General features: G+C 37.5%; 1 protein-coding gene across 5 annotated transcripts in view; it reads right to left on the bottom strand.

Annotated features, from left to right (window-relative positions):
* LOC310901092 (uncharacterized protein) overlaps window positions 1-16679 on the bottom strand; it is a 275956-nt gene that overhangs the window by 65306 nt on the left and 193971 nt on the right. For 3 of the 5 annotated variants that reach the window (XR_014585596.1, XR_014585597.1, XM_083840151.1), the window contains 2 exons: window positions 10760-10850; window positions 8124-9967 (listed from right to left, as the gene is read on the bottom strand). Coding sequence is in view for 1 of the 5 variants with exons in the window: in XM_083840151.1 (XP_083696277.1) it covers window positions 10784-10850 (67 nt within the window). In the remaining 4 variants the exon portion in view is untranslated. Of the gene's footprint in view, window positions 1-3720; window positions 3842-8123; window positions 9968-10759; window positions 10851-16679 lie in introns of those variants that run through there. The other 2 variants (XR_014585594.1, XR_014585595.1) reach the window with 1 other exon arrangement.

Raw genomic sequence — 16679 nt, 5'->3', positions numbered from 1 at the left:
CCAATGGTACCTGTTCCACTTTTATCAACGTTTGGTAATCAGAAGATGCAATACACTCAATAAGTTATAAGAGTATATTCTATATTCTCATTCTTCTATAAGTTATATGTATATTAACTATAAGATACATATGGTAATTATAAGATAAGATGATCTCCAGGCCTCCTTCCTAACCCTACCTATATCTCTGTTTATTTTTATTAAATCTATCTATTTTCTCTCTCTCTCTCTTTTTTTTTTTAACAATTTATTTTAAAAATTTTCTTTTATTATCACACAACTGCATTCAGGGTTGTAAACTCTCCCGGACATTACTGCTTTGATCAGTACTTATGCAACTTTCAGGTGAGTGTATTCATGTTCTACAGCAAATCTGCACTTCAGTAACAAAGGTTATAATTAGACAAATAATAATAGAAAGACAGATTGCAGATCCCTTACTCATAGTGCTGAGCTATTACTCATGTGAGCTGTTTCATGAAATCACTCACCAACTGCATGACTTGTATGAAAAACTGAGCAGTTAAGACTCCAATCTGGTCCATTACCATTATGTAATGTTGCACATTTGTGTAAATTGGTCTAATTCAGAGGTCTCTTCAGTGCAAATGCCTCTTTGAATTGCTTCTGCTGCAAGTAATAGATTAACTTCCAAAATGAAACTCCCCAGCAGAAGACAGTGCAGCAACTTGTATGAGGGGATGTATACAGAATCTAATTAATCCTACTGTTTTTCTAAGTTTAATCATGCAGGCCATCAGCATTCAAATATTTGAGCGTAAGCTTCAGCTTCTCCAAGAGATCTACAGGTGTGACAAATAGCAACGAGTGTTTTGGTCTTTTCAGATTACACATGTTGTCTCCTTCAAGTAATGCTCCTTTAAGCCATTCCTCCAAAACTGGAGTTTTGCCAGCAAGTATTCATTCTCTATTTCTGAAACATGGCCTTTAGCCTATTTGTTGACCACTATGAAATTACATCCTCCCTCCTTGTCATTATATGGAAAGTATATAAAGGAAAGAAAGTTCCTTTCAATGGTAACCACTCAAATGCAAATAAAATACATGGTGATTGCCCAGATAAAGAAGCACTGAAACAGATGCCCACCTTACATGTGCTTAGGTATGAACTTGTACTCAACACACCTGAGGTTCACATGTTAGCATTTGGGGGTTCAGCCTTATGACATTTTAAAATAATTTTTGTTCTGCCACAGGTTGTTTCAAGATGTGTGCAGGCCTTGGGAATAGGTAGTCATTCTCTTCTATGTTGGTGTGATTATTTCTCTTTCCCAATTCTTTCTTATTGCTCAGCCCTCTGAGTCTTATCCACATCGTCTATCTGTATAGTACTCAGTTACCTTTAGAGCTCTTGTTGAAATCACTCTTCCTTTGAATTCTACTTTTTCCTCACCAGATGAATTGATATCTACCTCCTTGTCTTTACTTGAATCTCAATGATATGGACAGTCTCTTCCTGGATGAAGAAATCTTTCCTCCTTCTTGGTCCCCATCCTCAGCTCCATTTCCTATTAAGTCTTTGATACTCCAGTTCTGACCTTCTGCTTCCTAATACCCTGCTAAGTGCTTTCCTATGTACCTCACACAGTTGTTTTCTGAGTACCTGATTAGTGGCACCACCATGACTTCCCTATGTCTGCTCCCTCTTTGTGCCCATTTACCTACTTCAATGTAACTCTTTCTGTGGCTTCTTCTATGACATTCCCAGAAGACAGCCATCATGCCGGGTGAGTTGATGCCTGCTGATGCAGCGGGAGCCCAGAAGGCTGTGAATGCCATGAGGGGCAGAGAGGGAGTCACACTGTGTTCAGAATGTGGACACATTCAAATTTGTTCCCATGTTCCTGGGAGAGAAGCTGCCGTGCTGGTGGATGTAGGCTGGTTTAGGACATGAGCTGAGCAACAATAGCTTGGATTATCCATACTGATACTGTCACTTAGTCATACAGACAGATACAAACACATTTTCTCTCGTATCTTATCAGAGCCCCTTCTGACCCTAGTACTTCTAAGTCCATGGTGGCACCCTTTCCTGTCCTGGCAAGAGAGATCTCTGGTCAAGCTGCCAACTATAGTCATCATCCTCACGGCCTTCTTTGCTGTGTTTTTTCCTGGTCATAAATATTCTTCTTCAAATATTGCTGAAGCATCAGTATTTTTACGAGTTTGAAAATAGCAAGAACATGTTGAAAAACCATTTATTCCAACAGGAAATAGCAGATTATTAATAGCAGCTAATTAAACAAAGAGGATGAGTGAATGAGTTGGCATTAAAGAGGATACTGCTCATGTTAGAAACTGGTCATCACTATTTTATTATTTTATTTTATTTTATTTTATTTTATTTTATTTTATTTTATTTTATTTTATTTTATTTTTTCAGAACCATTTGCTTGAAAATAAATGTTTTGTCTGTCACATGCTTTTTTGGAAAGAAACAGTGAGTGAGTCAGAGAATGAAGAGATTTTTCAAGAGGAGCCTAATCTTCTGGATGGCTTTTGGGGTGGTGATTCATTCTTGCCCACACACTGTAGAATAAGAGCAACTCATCATTTTGGATGATTTACTACAGCTAACAGGTTTCTGAATCTGTTTAACACTTTGTTATAAAGGTGACTACCCTCACAGAAATGGCATTGTTATCATATCAATACAGTGCAAATGTCCATGTGGGCCTGATAGAGAGACAGTAGAAAAATGGCCATGAAGGAGGTATTAGTGTGGAAATGGTGAATTTTCTTTTCATTTTTAGGTAACAATTTCCACACACCACCCCCTCCCTTTCCTCATTTTGCTAGCTTTGAACTTTATCCAACTTTTTTTTTTTTTTTGAAATGTATAGGGTACAGGTTAAAAAAAACATAAGAAACAAAACAAAACAAAAAACGTTAACCTTCAAACCACTGAAGACTTCAAGTTTTGCTGAAGATTTGGAAAATGAAAAAAAATGTAAAAAAATGCAAAGGAAATAAAGGATGCTCCTCCAAACACTGGCAACTACTACCATATGTTTAAAAAAATTCAGGAAGAAAAAGCACCTCAAAGCTGAAAAGGCATGGACTGGCAAATTTGATGATTTAGTATTTCAAAATGAAAAATAAAATGTACATTGAAACAGACCTCTAACAACTTGATCCATGCTCACAGAGCTTCCAACACTATCTTCCAGGAATGTCAAACACCACTATGAGCTGGAAATCACATGTGCATGGTCAGCTACACACCTACAATCTCACAGCTTGTTCCAAATCTGGGTGACATGAAAAAAAAAAAAAAAAAAAAGAAAGAAAGAAAGAAAGAAAACAGTCAGATGTCTTCCCCTAAGAAAAAAAAAAAAAAAAAAACCTTAAGAGAAAGTTTCAAGCCAAAGGAAATTCTTTTTCTGATACATCTCTTTTGAAGACATCACAGGTAATTAAATTGATTTTACAATCAGCTTTTGCTTTCTTGACAGTGGTCTGACATGAAAAAAGAGTAGTATCCATTTTTTCTGTCACTTGCCTTGTGTTGGGCTTGGAATCATCTTGCAGCTGGGAAGAGGGTCTAATCACTTTGCTTGTATATGTGACAACCAAGTCACTATAGCAATTTGTAGTTATACTGGCTTTAGACAGTCATGAAATTTATGGTGAGATTAGGAAAAAAGACGAAAAGTTAATGACAAAGAGAATAAAAGTGCACTCTAAATGTGCCCTTACCTAATGCAAATGGATATCAGGCAAAATCCTCCACTGATTCCCAACGAACAATCAGGGCAATGGAGAACATGACCACTCCAATTTAGAAGCTCAGGAGATTGCCAAGTGTCTGGAAACATATCTAGAAGAAAGAACAGAGGATATTTACCTCATACAAGAAAATGAAATATAAGGCAACCTCAGCTATGTTTTCAGAAGTACTATTACACATAATTTACAAAATAGGTGCCCCGGAAGATCAGCAAATGTAGCTGAGCAGATCATCGAAAGACCATCAAATATCTGAACACACACAAACACATATACAAAGCCTAACTTAGACTGGTGAACAGCTAATAATTTCATTCTTTGCTGGCTGTTAGTAAACCAAAATTTGTTAAATGATGTTATCATGTTTTCTAATTGAATTGTGCTCTGGAAATGGAGATGGAACTACTTCCACTAGAGATCAGACTGGGTAGCGCCCAGTATATATGAGGACTTGGACGTGTGGAAAAAAATGCCAGCTTCTTCCCTTTTTTTCTTCATGTCCCGTATAATTTTCTTTTGTTGAATAAAAAGTTCTTGTACTTATTGCTGTCTGTTAACAAAAGACAAAAAACATAGTGAATTATTTTAAAAGCTCAAAAGCTATTTGGTTTTCTTTTTAATTAAAATTTTTTTTGAGAAAAATTTCGGAGTGGCCAAATATAATTCATATATTTATGTGCTTGGTGGCTTATTTGAAAATTAACTAAATTAAAAATGAACTGTGATGGTAAGATATGTAAGGTGTTGGCTGGCTATTTTGCACAGAATAATTTGTGCCCAGCACTCTGTTATTCATTGCAAAAGACTGTCCTTCCCAAAAAACCTGGAGGCAAACCACCACGGTGCAGTAAGGTAAACTATTGTCCTTGCTCTGCATGTATCTGTACTACCATTTTCAAGCATTGTCAAATCTACCATTCATAAATACTAATTTTATTTTCAATAATATAAAAAAGAAGAACATCAGTGGAAAGTTTCCTCTGGTCATATAATTTCTTTTTGCAAGTTTTTGGAGGAACCTATTAGTTCCTCCAAAGGACTGGGACAGGATCAAATGTTCAAATGTGACACGCTTATGGAAGAGATCTAATATTTTCTTGCTGTGTATGACTAGCAGTGCAACTCTTTCCACTGAACACAATGCAGGTATGCTGCAGTCAGTAGCATCAATTTTGTAAGGCTAAAACACATCACAGAGATTTCTAAAGCTTAGTTACCAGTAGTTGCTATTTCAAAGTTCCTTGTGGAAAATGACATTTAGTCAGAACACATATAGTTAAACTAATATGCTTTATAGTGTATATACATTACAAAGCACTTTTAATATTTAAGGGAATTAATAATAATAATTTAAAAAATGGTTGTATTTTTAAATACTCTGATGATACCTTTGATTCTTTTTCATATCAGAGAAATAAAAACGAACAGTGTCCACACAACAGATCCCTTTACCCCATAACAATATAATAAAAATATATATTGCCTGGTGTATAAAAGCTGGATAAATGAAATGTAATTGGATTCACTGCAAAACAGAAATGGCATATGTGACAGGAAATCTGTTTAATTCTCTTTAACTGCCAGAACACATACGTGCATTGCACATGCACAACAAGTACATTGTGAACAGGTAATTAATGGAGCGCTCCACAAAGGCCTGCAATGCAGAAGAAAAGAAGGAAGAGGTTACTAGTGATTTTGCAACGATCAGCAAGGAGACAAAGGGCTAAGATTTGGGATGAAACATATCCTATTCTTGAAGTTTCTCAAGCAGACATACAGAAGGTAGTGAAAGGAGGACAAAAAACCAATCCCCTCTCCTTTTCAGCTGTACATAAAAGATAGCAATCACATCAGCAGAGAACACTTGCAGCTGATTCAGCTCATTCATCAGGCCTTGTTTGGGCTTAGACCCAACTCTCATTGAAGTCAATGGGAGTATTTCCTTTGCCTTCTCTGCTGAAATGGATTGAGTCTTTCAAGGTCCTCTGGAAAAGCAAAGAGCTCTCCTTTAGGAAAAGCTGAAAATGTTCTTTCCTCAAGCAGCAGAAATGCAAAAGCAATTGCATGTCAGACATCACAAAGTGGTCTGGCAGAGCTGCTATCACCTTCCCACTGCACCTGGAGAGAAGCCATAATAGAATGGGAAGTGCTTATCCTTCCCAAACATACAGCACCATCTATTATACTTCACATAAAATGAAGCAATTCTCTCTCAACTATGTGCAGAAGAGCAATGAGGCAGAGAAACTTAGGGAGTACCTTTTTTTTAAAAAAAAAAAAAAAAAAAAACCAAAACAAACCCACAAAACAATGAACAACACCAAAAAAATCCCACAGTACTCTGTATTTAAGGTGATTATTTGTAAAACTGTTTCTTTGAATAAATCCAAAAAAATAGTTTCTCTTGTATAATATTCCTTTTACACATGACATTTGTTTTCCCTTCAGAACACACTGAAAGTTCCTCATTAGTACAGAGTACTCACAAAGTCCCTCTTACTGTACAGTTCAGCTGTTCTCTGACCTTACACAGGTACAGGCAATAACTTTTCTTAGCAAGCTTGCTACTAAAATGCATGAGGGGACTTCTACTCCTCCCGCGAACCCCAACCCAAATAGCGATGATAGAAAAAGTAGCTAAAACTTTCATAAGAGTGGAGAACTGTGATTTATTTATTTTTTTTATTTTTCTCTGCAAAGTTAACATCCTTTATTTGGAATTACTTCTCATTGATCAAAAAACAAAACAAAACAAAAACACTTTTTATGAAACAAGGCTTCTATTTTTATTTTTTTTTTAATTATTATTATTTATCTTCCTATCCATGTGGCAACACTAAAGCTCTCACAGGGCATTTGTGAACATATAAAAGGCTTTCACATGCACTAGAGTATCACCTAGGTATAATCAACATACCAACAGAGACTTGCAGAAAGTACCTTTTCCATTAACCTTTCCAACGTGACAGTCACTTTGTGCAAATTGAAATCCATCACTTCAAATTGCTGCAGGATTGTTTCTAACTGAGGCAAAAGTCTCCGCTTTTTGGCTCCACTTGCTTCTGATAATGTGCTTTTTAAGATACTCTCCAGAAACCAGCTATATTTACAGCTACCGTGACCTTATTCATTCCTTATATTTTCTGTAGTTTACAGCAAATCTAATGATGTTATCTATTTCTCTCAGCTCGCACTGAGGTCATCTCCAATCTCGTATATGAGATAAGGAGCTTTTCTCCATGGCACTTCTCTCTCCACTTTTGCTAAAGTAACTCCAGTGGGGTGGGTTCCTCATGCTCTTAATATTTTGTTATGCCAGCACAATGCAAACACCATTTGTGGATATGTTGGCAAGGAAGTTGTCAATTTTCTCCCTCATTTTTGACCTGAAGAGATCTGGGGAAGAGAGAATGTTTTGCTCCAGATGATGAATTATCTCTGAAGAAAATATTTCATAGGGTTTACATGATTCAATTCGATAACATAATTTTAAAGATTGGCAGGGAAGAAAACCTCAAAAGTGAATTTGTCCCTGATATCTTAGGTGGTCAAGAAAAATAATACTGTATAATCTAACTCAGAAATTGAATTACCAATGATACAGAACAGGCTGATGTTTGACAACCACCACAACATATGGTTTGGAGCCCATCATCATGTTCAGGCTAGCTAGGAGCTAGGGAAAAAAAAAAAAGAAAAAAAAAAAGCCTTCAGCAGAATGAAGCATTAAAACCTACCCAATCTGGCTGACAGATGACCACTGCAGATTTGTACATTGCTGAGAACTTCAGGATGAAAGAAGTAGCCAATAAACCAGCTTTTATGTTCTTTGCTGGACCAGAGCTTGTGGCTATCGATGTACACAGGGAAGTCAAAGACTTCCAAATGTCCAAAAGACTTGCAAATATTTCAAAGACTTTCAAATGTCAATGAAAGAGGCTGACTTGCAATTGCATGTCAGTCCTGCAACAGACACAGGGCTTGGGGAAAGGCATGCCATGCTGAAAAGAAGCCTGAAGTACTGCTTCTGAATTTATTCCCTTTCACATTAAGAATTAGCGCTAATGCTTTGTGGTTTGGAAGGAACAGAAAGCCTGAGGGTAACTTGTCACAGCAATAGCTTCAGTCCTTCAGGAAAAGCAAATAAATTAATAATAAATAAATAAATAATTCCTGCCCAAAAGGAAATGTTATTTTGTTTTACTTTTGAAATGGGCAGTGATGATCTCTAAAACTTGTTTATTACTGTTTGAACAAAAGCATAGTTATTTGGCGCTGGTAATTTGCAAAAAGCTCTAACACATTTTCTACACAGCTGCTTAGTTGAATGTTACCATTAGTATTTGTTATGACATTTCATTTGGGAGAAGTTGTTCAGAGTATCATTTTAATCTGTATCAGGACATGAACCTATACAGTGGTATAGTGAGTTGAGTAATTCCCATTGAAACTGGTGGGCATGTACAATTACTTCTGAGTTTGGTAAAGATAAGAAACAATTGAAAATTAACAGTGAATTATCTATAGAATTAAAATCCTGAGATAATACTGATCTTGTGCTGAACACTCACATCACAAGCTATTACCATTAACACTGAAAATGTGCATTCAGAAACAAGATGAAGGAGTACACTGAATTTTGTATTTACAAGAAGTATGTGCAAGAAATAAGTATGAAACACCCACAGAGAGATAAAAAGCAAGTTGTCAAGGGACTATCAAGGAACATGGTCCTTAGAAAAGTCTTGTGAGAATGATGGGGCAGGTGAGGGAAAAAGAAAAGGGACACTTTCCTATTTAAAGCCTTCTCTATTTAGGAAAAAGGTATCTATACATAAACATAATTGGATGTCAAAGAGGACTGGCAAAACACATGTGGATTCACTATAACTGCAAATACATTTCTCTTCGATGGATCTCTGTCACCAGTAGTATCAGACAGTTACATATGATACTGAGTTGCACTATATAGTCTCTAGGTATAAATAACCAAAACCATCACAAGTGTGGTGTAGAAGCGTCCACCTTATCTGTTAGGTTATTGAATGTATATTAAATTCTTGAGAAGTTAATACAGAGAAAGAAGCTCAAAGATGTTTTTATATCCTCACTATTCACAACAGTGTATGTCCTCTAATTACAGGCACAGATTTAACATGGTGCTAGGTATTTTTCTGAATCAAGTTATGTTCTTTCCTGAGTCAACTTGATCCCAGCAGCTCTGTGCATTTCAGCTTTCTCTAAATTCAGTGAGGGAAGGGGCGCCTCATTGGTAAACAAGTTCCAAGAGAGTGACTCAGAAAGCTGATATTACACTACGACACTGTTATACTGTGGTAGAATTAATTTACTGGATGTGAGAAGTTAAACTGCTACCCCAGTTAACGTATACAGTGTCTGATGCTGTTCCACATTCATGATTTAGTCCTGTGCAGGGAGCAAAATCGTTGTTTCAGGAAGGACCTGAAGATTTCTGAAATTTATTCTGAGAGAGAAATGAAAGTCCACCATTACAAAATTATCCACACACATGACTGAATGCATTTTGAATTGATCAGAAATTTTTTAGCGAAGCTGCTTTTTTAAATTTTACTTTTAATATTGTAAAATTACATCTTACGAAACACCAATATTTAGCAAAATAAAATTAAATGTATTTTAAAGTATTTTAATATTTTTTCTTCTACTGTTCAAATATTTTTTGACTCGAACTACACCCTGAGGTTTCTTTTTTTCAAAATAATATCTCGTTAAGTGTAATTGACTAAGCAGATTTGCATAGAAACACTTATTAGCTAGCTCTGGTTCTGTGAATAATCACGCAAACTTATGACAGGATTAAAAGAATGGGGCATTAAATGCCTTCAAACTGTAACAATAGGGTGTCAGAACAGTCTTTCATTTCATCTAATAATATCAAATCTATCACGTTTGTATTTCAAGTCAGAGAGTAGGAGCTATTTTAAAGAGCTTCTTTTAGCAACCGTGCTCCTGTGTAGGGGGTGACCCTTTGTTTCGCAGGCATGGCTCGGTTGTCACGTTTGGCAGAGATGCTCGCATTCAGCAATATCCCGGGAATGGCAAGTTTCCAAGCTCTGTTCTCACCAGGTGGGGGCAGTCGCAGCCCTTAATGCAAAGCAGGCAGCTGTCACCTTGGGAGAAAACCAGATCGGCCGCCCACGCACATAGCCGGAGGGATCCTGCTCGGCCCGAGCTTTGTGCATAGCCGAGGAAAAGAAAAATCAGAAACAAGGAAGAGGAAGAGAATATTTCATGAGTATTTTTTTTTTTTTTGGTCTTGCGTAGCCTGTCCTATTTGAACATCAATTGCTATCATTTTGGAGGAAGCGGGGGCACTGTGATAATATACATATTTATGTGCAAAACAGACATGGTAATGCATTCATCTTTGTCCTGATGCAGTGAAAGACTGTAACATCTGCATATCAATAGCCACAAATTTGACGCAGTTCTCGGTAGTGTCATTTCAGAGAAACTCAAGGGGCGGAGAAGGGGGAGTTTGCAACTCTTTCTTCCTATAGCACTGCCTTGCTTTCCTCCTATTTGCAATCCAGGGGCCAAATGCAGCAGAACAGATGAGGATGATGCAGAGCATACCCACCTGGGCCAGAAAACCTCACTGCACTGAGGGCAGAGAAACTCACGTTTGGCCCTGCTGGAAAAGGGAGTGGAGAAACTGTACTTCTTACTGTATATCCATGGGAGTTTAAAGGCAGCTGTTAGCTATGTTAGCTTCTCTGCAGTCAGCACTGAGCCCTTCTGGATCCATGGGGAATAGGAGGAATGAGATCACATGCAATAGCTGCTTGCTGCAAACTGAGTGTTATGACCCATGAGATCTCCTCCCCTGTAATTGCCAGGGCTTGTCACTCCCAAAGAAAGTGCACCCTTAATGACTATTCAGGTCCTCACCTTCATTTGGGATGAATTAGGCACTGATTTTGAAAGAAACCCCGTATTTAAGCATTATACATCCCATGCTCACCTAAATGCCAGTGACTGGTAGGTGTCAGAAACATAAGAACGGCCAGGCAGTCGATGCTAGCTCTTTCTTCTTTTTAGTTCCTTCAGCAAATCTGCAAAAGAAAAAATAAATGGTGTAACAGAAAACTGGTATCAGGCTGACAACGGTATTGTGCATTTGCATGATATAGGAAAAAAATCTGCTTCCAGGCATGCTAGTAAAATGCCTACTATGAATGCACAGTAAAGAAAACAAGTTCCACCAGTGCTGCAATGCTCAAAGGATTAAAAATATTTATTAGGTGGGAAACAGGTCAACAGAACTGACAGTATTTGTCATCACTCTTACATTTTCCTTGCAGGAATACTTTTCAAAGTCCACTGGGCTGAAAATTAAGCTTTTACAAAAACATCAGGCCAATTTACTATCAGATGTTCAAAGGATTTTTTCTCATAAGTCTTATTAATATTTTCTCCAGTCCTCAAATTACAGGAAATTATCTGATGCACGCCTAGTGTACGCATAAGAATGAAATAAATTCCTCCTGCAATGCTGAGGTTAGTAATTTATAATGGAAATAATAACTATTTATCATTGCAAGTAACTATGTTTCACCTAATATAGTAAACCTAAAATGTCATTAACACACCTTCCACAGAATAATGATTATTCATGTTGATGAAATGAACACCGAAGCTGTTGGAAAAGGCAGCTCTCAGCAGAGTCAACAGCATAATCCTTTCACATCTTTGCATTACAGTCTAAAATAAAGAACTACATCAATTCCTTTTGAAATCTGAACCAAACAAGTGACATAAGAGCTGCTTTTAATTGGGCAAGTGAACAACCTGATGCAAAAAAAAAAAAGTTAAGAGCAGTTTGTTACAGTCCGTTTGCTTGCACAACTTTTTGTTCTCGGTGGGATAACTAGAAAGGCATCTCCTTTTCCTGTGTACATGTCTTAGAATATTTCACAGTACAGCCATGTGTGATTCTTCTTTGTGAGTATGTTTTAAAGTCTCATAATAAACAATTTTTTCTATGAAATAGTTTTTTTTTCTTTTTTTCTTTCTTTTTTTTTTTTTTCTGACACTCTATTCATAAAGACATCTACCAGCCAAAGGCATCATACACCTACATTAAGGCTTAGCAAACATTACCCTCTGTATATTTCATTTTGAGCTCCTTTAAATAGGATCGGATGATGACATTTTAAATGTTTAGATAGATCAGATACTTTTTCTTAACTCTCCTTTTATTTGACAGGAAACGTAACAGATGTATTGCTTGATTTTCAAAGTACTGCATTGCACAGCAGCTGCACATTACAAATCATGTTGAGCAGTAGCATCTAAAAATACATTTAAGAAACAATTCTTATAAACAATGCTTTATTTCTCTCTTGATTTTTATTACTGAATAGGGGAATTCTAGTGAAACTTTTTCTATATTTGAGTTCTAAAATCTTGGAATCCATAAAGTTGACTATTGAGCTCCCATTTCCACGTGCTCTAAATTTGTATGGAACCTGTTACAGGTTTCATTTTTGCCTTTTATGTTTTCTACATCTCTAAGAGTGGAACCTGCCCATTTATGTTCATTTCAAAGCAGATCACAGCAGCAAAAAGGAAGATAAACATCCTTTTTATCAGACTCCTTGCTTTCTCTGATTGATCTGGAAATAAAATGTCTTTAACTGAAATACCCATCTTCTGCTTACATGTGAGACTATAGCATATGATTTGTGTTGTAACAGGTAAATGAGTTTATAATAGCCAAGGATCTTTCCTGAAGAGCAGAGTCTGAGCTCCAGCTACCAGAAATGCTTCATCTCAGGGAGGGGTTTGACCTGCTTTTGCTACTTATTCTTCTTCTGGTGACACAGAACACCATCTGCAGCCTTGTAATCACCTTTAAAGCAAGCAAATGCTACAAAAAGAGGACTCAGTTTAGGTAAGGAGTAAGCAACGCAAATAAATCACTTCTAAGCAATAAGCTCCTGGTATCTTGCAAGACTCCCTAAATGATAAATAAAAAGGAAGAGACTCCAGTTTTTACAATACAGTTTTTAACTGAAAGGCTTTATAGTATTTTTCCCCAAGATGTTGGAAAGTCTCTAATACACACTGTTGAACCTATTTTTGAAATAATTTTTACATATTTAAAACTGTGCCATTGTAGTAAATGTCTTGAAAGACCATCTTTAAAAGAGTGGAGGGCACGAGAAACCTTATCTTCTCCTGTGGAGGCTGTCTCAATTGCTACAATTTCAGTTGCAACTGCACATCAGGAGGTACTGTGACACAGGCACTCCTTACTGCCAAGTTCTTACTTTTTTCCACCTGAGAGTTAGCAGTGAGTCAGGACAGTTTGGGTGACAGTTTCATTATGCTGACTTGGAAGGAAGAAAGGGGAATGGATATGAGTTAACTTGCTGCTGTTAGAGGTCCAAAATCCATCCATTCTCCGCTTTACTTCTCCAGGAAGGAAAAGGATATACACAAATCCTGCTGCAGACACAAGTGTGGAGTGAGAAGACTCAAGAAAACTTATTTGCTATTGTTACTTTGCATTAGTATATACTTCATGATATGGCCAAGCTCTTTAGTCATAATCATGTCTTCTGAGGAGTCGATATGAGCAGAACCTCAGTAACTCCAGACAATGCAGGTCCTTTCCCTCTGGTTGAGAAAACTGTTTTTCCATGTTCTTAATCTGCGCTGCAGGGAGATTCTGCAATTTCACTGCCTGGAGCCAAAATTGTGCTGCACAGTTGAGAAGCTTTCAGCACCTTGTTGTTCATTCCAGAGAAACGGGCTGGATTTGCTGATGGTTTCATCATATCACGGTAAATATTTCACTACTGCTTTTCCTGTCACTTTCTGCCTGATCACCCTCAGGCCTCATCTGGCTAACCCAAGGTACTAGTTTTTGCAGTGCCAGCTGCTGTATAACCTCAGTGCTACACAGGTGGTAATGAAATGCATCACTTTTTGCTCAATATAACCTTATACTCCCGTAGAACCCAAATCAGACCCCCACCTTCTGTCAGCTCCTGCAATATTAACCTTGCCTCTCCTTTTCTGCCTTGATTTTCTTCTGATGCTTTCAGGTGTCTAAAATTCAGTTAAATGATGAGAGAAATACAAAGTCTCGGTGAAGAGGAGTGGGAACTGTGGTTTCCAGGCAGGACTGTAAGTCATTGGGTAATCTGTACCAGACCATAAATGTATACCTTTTTTTGCTATAACTTCACACTTGAGTTGCCTCAGTAGTTAATTCAGAAAAAGCCACTACATCCGTCATCAGACTAGTTGCTGAGTACACATAGGTGCTGTGCTTCTTACTGTGGGGTTAGGTGTACAGGGGAGTCCTACTGCAAGGAGAAAGTATCACCTGGCATTTTCTCTCTGTAAGATCTGAGAAACTGATGTACCAGATGTTTATATACTCCCTTCTCTTTCTAACTTTATCTCTGTGCTTAAGCACGGCACCTTCAAATTATGGCTTCACTGCCATAATACATTTCACAATGGCTGACAGAATTACAGCCTTGAAACTAAAAAGCTGTAACTCTCTTCGACCAGACCTGCACAGAGAGCAGAGGATTTCTGGAAGTAGCATCTTCTTCATTCTTGGAGCTTAGTTATCCATCCAAAACCAAAGAACCAGAATAAGCACTTTAGCAGGGATATAAATGTTTTGCACTCGGTTCACATTCCTTTTGCCACATATAATGTGTACTGAGGGCATCTCACTCATCACTGGAGAGTGGCATGGGAGAACAGAGAACAGGTAAACATCCTTCCTTTCTGTTTTCCATATAGAGGCTGAAAATCAGCTGAGCACAGGAGACTGCTTCCCAAAAAAGCTGTTTCAATACAAAGCCATGGAGAAAAGTGGCATGCACTTTGCTTGTTCACACCTGGAGATGGACACCAGGCAGGAGGGTAGAGACAGGGAAATCTCCTCAAGAACAGACTTTTCAGTGACCTTTCAAAAGCTGCACACTTTTTTCCAGAGATATGTGCTTATATCCACATTTATTCATTTCAGTACTTCCAGTCCAAATTCCACACAGTGGACAAACAGAGAAAAGATGTAGAAGAACAGATTGCTCTTTTAAATCTCCAGAGGGCTGCAGTTTGCCTCCAAATTGGACTGCAAGGAAGGGCTGTGTGTGTTACTGAGTGCTTGATTTTTTTTATTTTATTTTTTATTTTTTTCCCAAGAATACATCCACATTGGTAATAGCAAGATATAATTCCCGGCATAGTTTCCTATCAACTGTTTGATTCTGTCAGAAATCTGCTGGCCTGCAAAAAGTCCTCAGGAACAATTTTGACAGAAACCACCACTTCTGACAGCCAGTCTGTCTCCCTCAGGTCTCCCACACCTGTACACACCCCTATATAGACACAGAGCAGGGAAGAGGGAAAAACTAAAACATCTCCTAGAATCACATGTCCATACCTCTTTGCTGCTGGACAAACAGCTTCTTCCCACCCAAACTTTTATATATTACTTCCTTCTAGTTAAGCCTACAGAACAGTGATGGAGAAAAATGAAATATTGAAGGGCTAATACTTTATTTTAAAAATCCACCAGATGTGAATGGCTGGCTCTGACAATTTATAGCTGATTCTGAGAAGATTGGTAAAATAAATGTTTCATATCTCTTTGCAAGTGCCAGGTGAAAAAAAGTAAAATATTTGTCAGCTCCAGAGAACTGCAACTTTTCACTTTCTGAAACAAAATTCAAAGAATATCAGAAATTCAAGGCTTAAAGATCACTGCTGATAGTTTTCCAGGAGAATTTTAACTATTCTTTCTATGTTACACCCACAACTGAACATGAGGATTTTAGACTTACTTGTTAAGTGGAAAGGTCAGCATAATTACAGGTTTGCAGTCTCAGGTCGAGAGAGTCTTCCAAAGGCCCATAACACCTCAGATTTTCTCTGCTTGCTTAAATTCCTCAAAAGTTTTTATGCCTTGAACTACTGCTTAACCTGCTTTCCAGGAGAGCTGGCAAAGTGATGGTACCTTTATGTATTTCTGTCACTTAATCAGATATTTTCCCTCATCATGATCAACCCCCTTCCCCCCCCTCTCTTTTTTTTCATACAAAACTATTAGTCATTCTTAGAGAAACAATAAAATACTGTACTTTCCATCTGGAGGATAATGTTCTAGCTGAACCTGTGAAAAGACATAAAAACACCTCCAAAGGAGCAAATTACACTCCTGAAAGACAGCAAGATCAACTGCCCTATGCTGTATCCAAAACCAGTCTTGTAGCCATACTCTTCACATTAGAGTCAGGCTAAAAGAAATAATTACCTGGTAACTGGTGTTTGGAGAAATTATTGCTGAGTGCCTGTTACACACTTCCTCAGTGCAAATGAGCATCTGAAGAAAAAGCCATAATTTCAGTGTCAGTCAATTGCCCTGCTTGCATGGCTCTGAGAGGCTCAGCATGCAATGGGCAAACCAGAAGGTCCCCTCGCAACATCTACGGACCCTCTCTGAATACAAGTAATATGTTGTTTCACATATGAACTGCTTCATTGTTGTTTCTAAGGAATACCTGTTACAGAATTTTTTCTTATCAGAGAGAAGTTATTAACAGTGACACTATGAACAACATTTTGCAAAAATTATGTGGATATCACACCCATGGTTAAGTTCATGTGGCCACTTCCATTTTCTCTGCCTACCTGCCTAAATGCATAAATAAAATAGAATGGTTTCTTAAAATATTTTGTTTTTCTAGCAATTGGTTTTAAGATGACTTTTGGCTTTTATATATTTTTTTGACTTTTTAAGATGACTTTTTGGCTTTTATCTTTGGATGCTTTACTTTGAACACAACCAACTGCCATGATCCTACCTCATGGCTTACACATCTTTACAGTAAAGAGAAATAACATCCTTGTTC

Source organism: Anser anser, assembly GCF_964211835.1.
Source record: "Anser anser genome assembly, chromosome: 5".
NCBI lineage: Eukaryota > Metazoa > Chordata > Aves > Anseriformes > Anatidae > Anser > Anser anser.
This window is presented reverse-complemented; position numbering and strand designations above follow the sequence as displayed.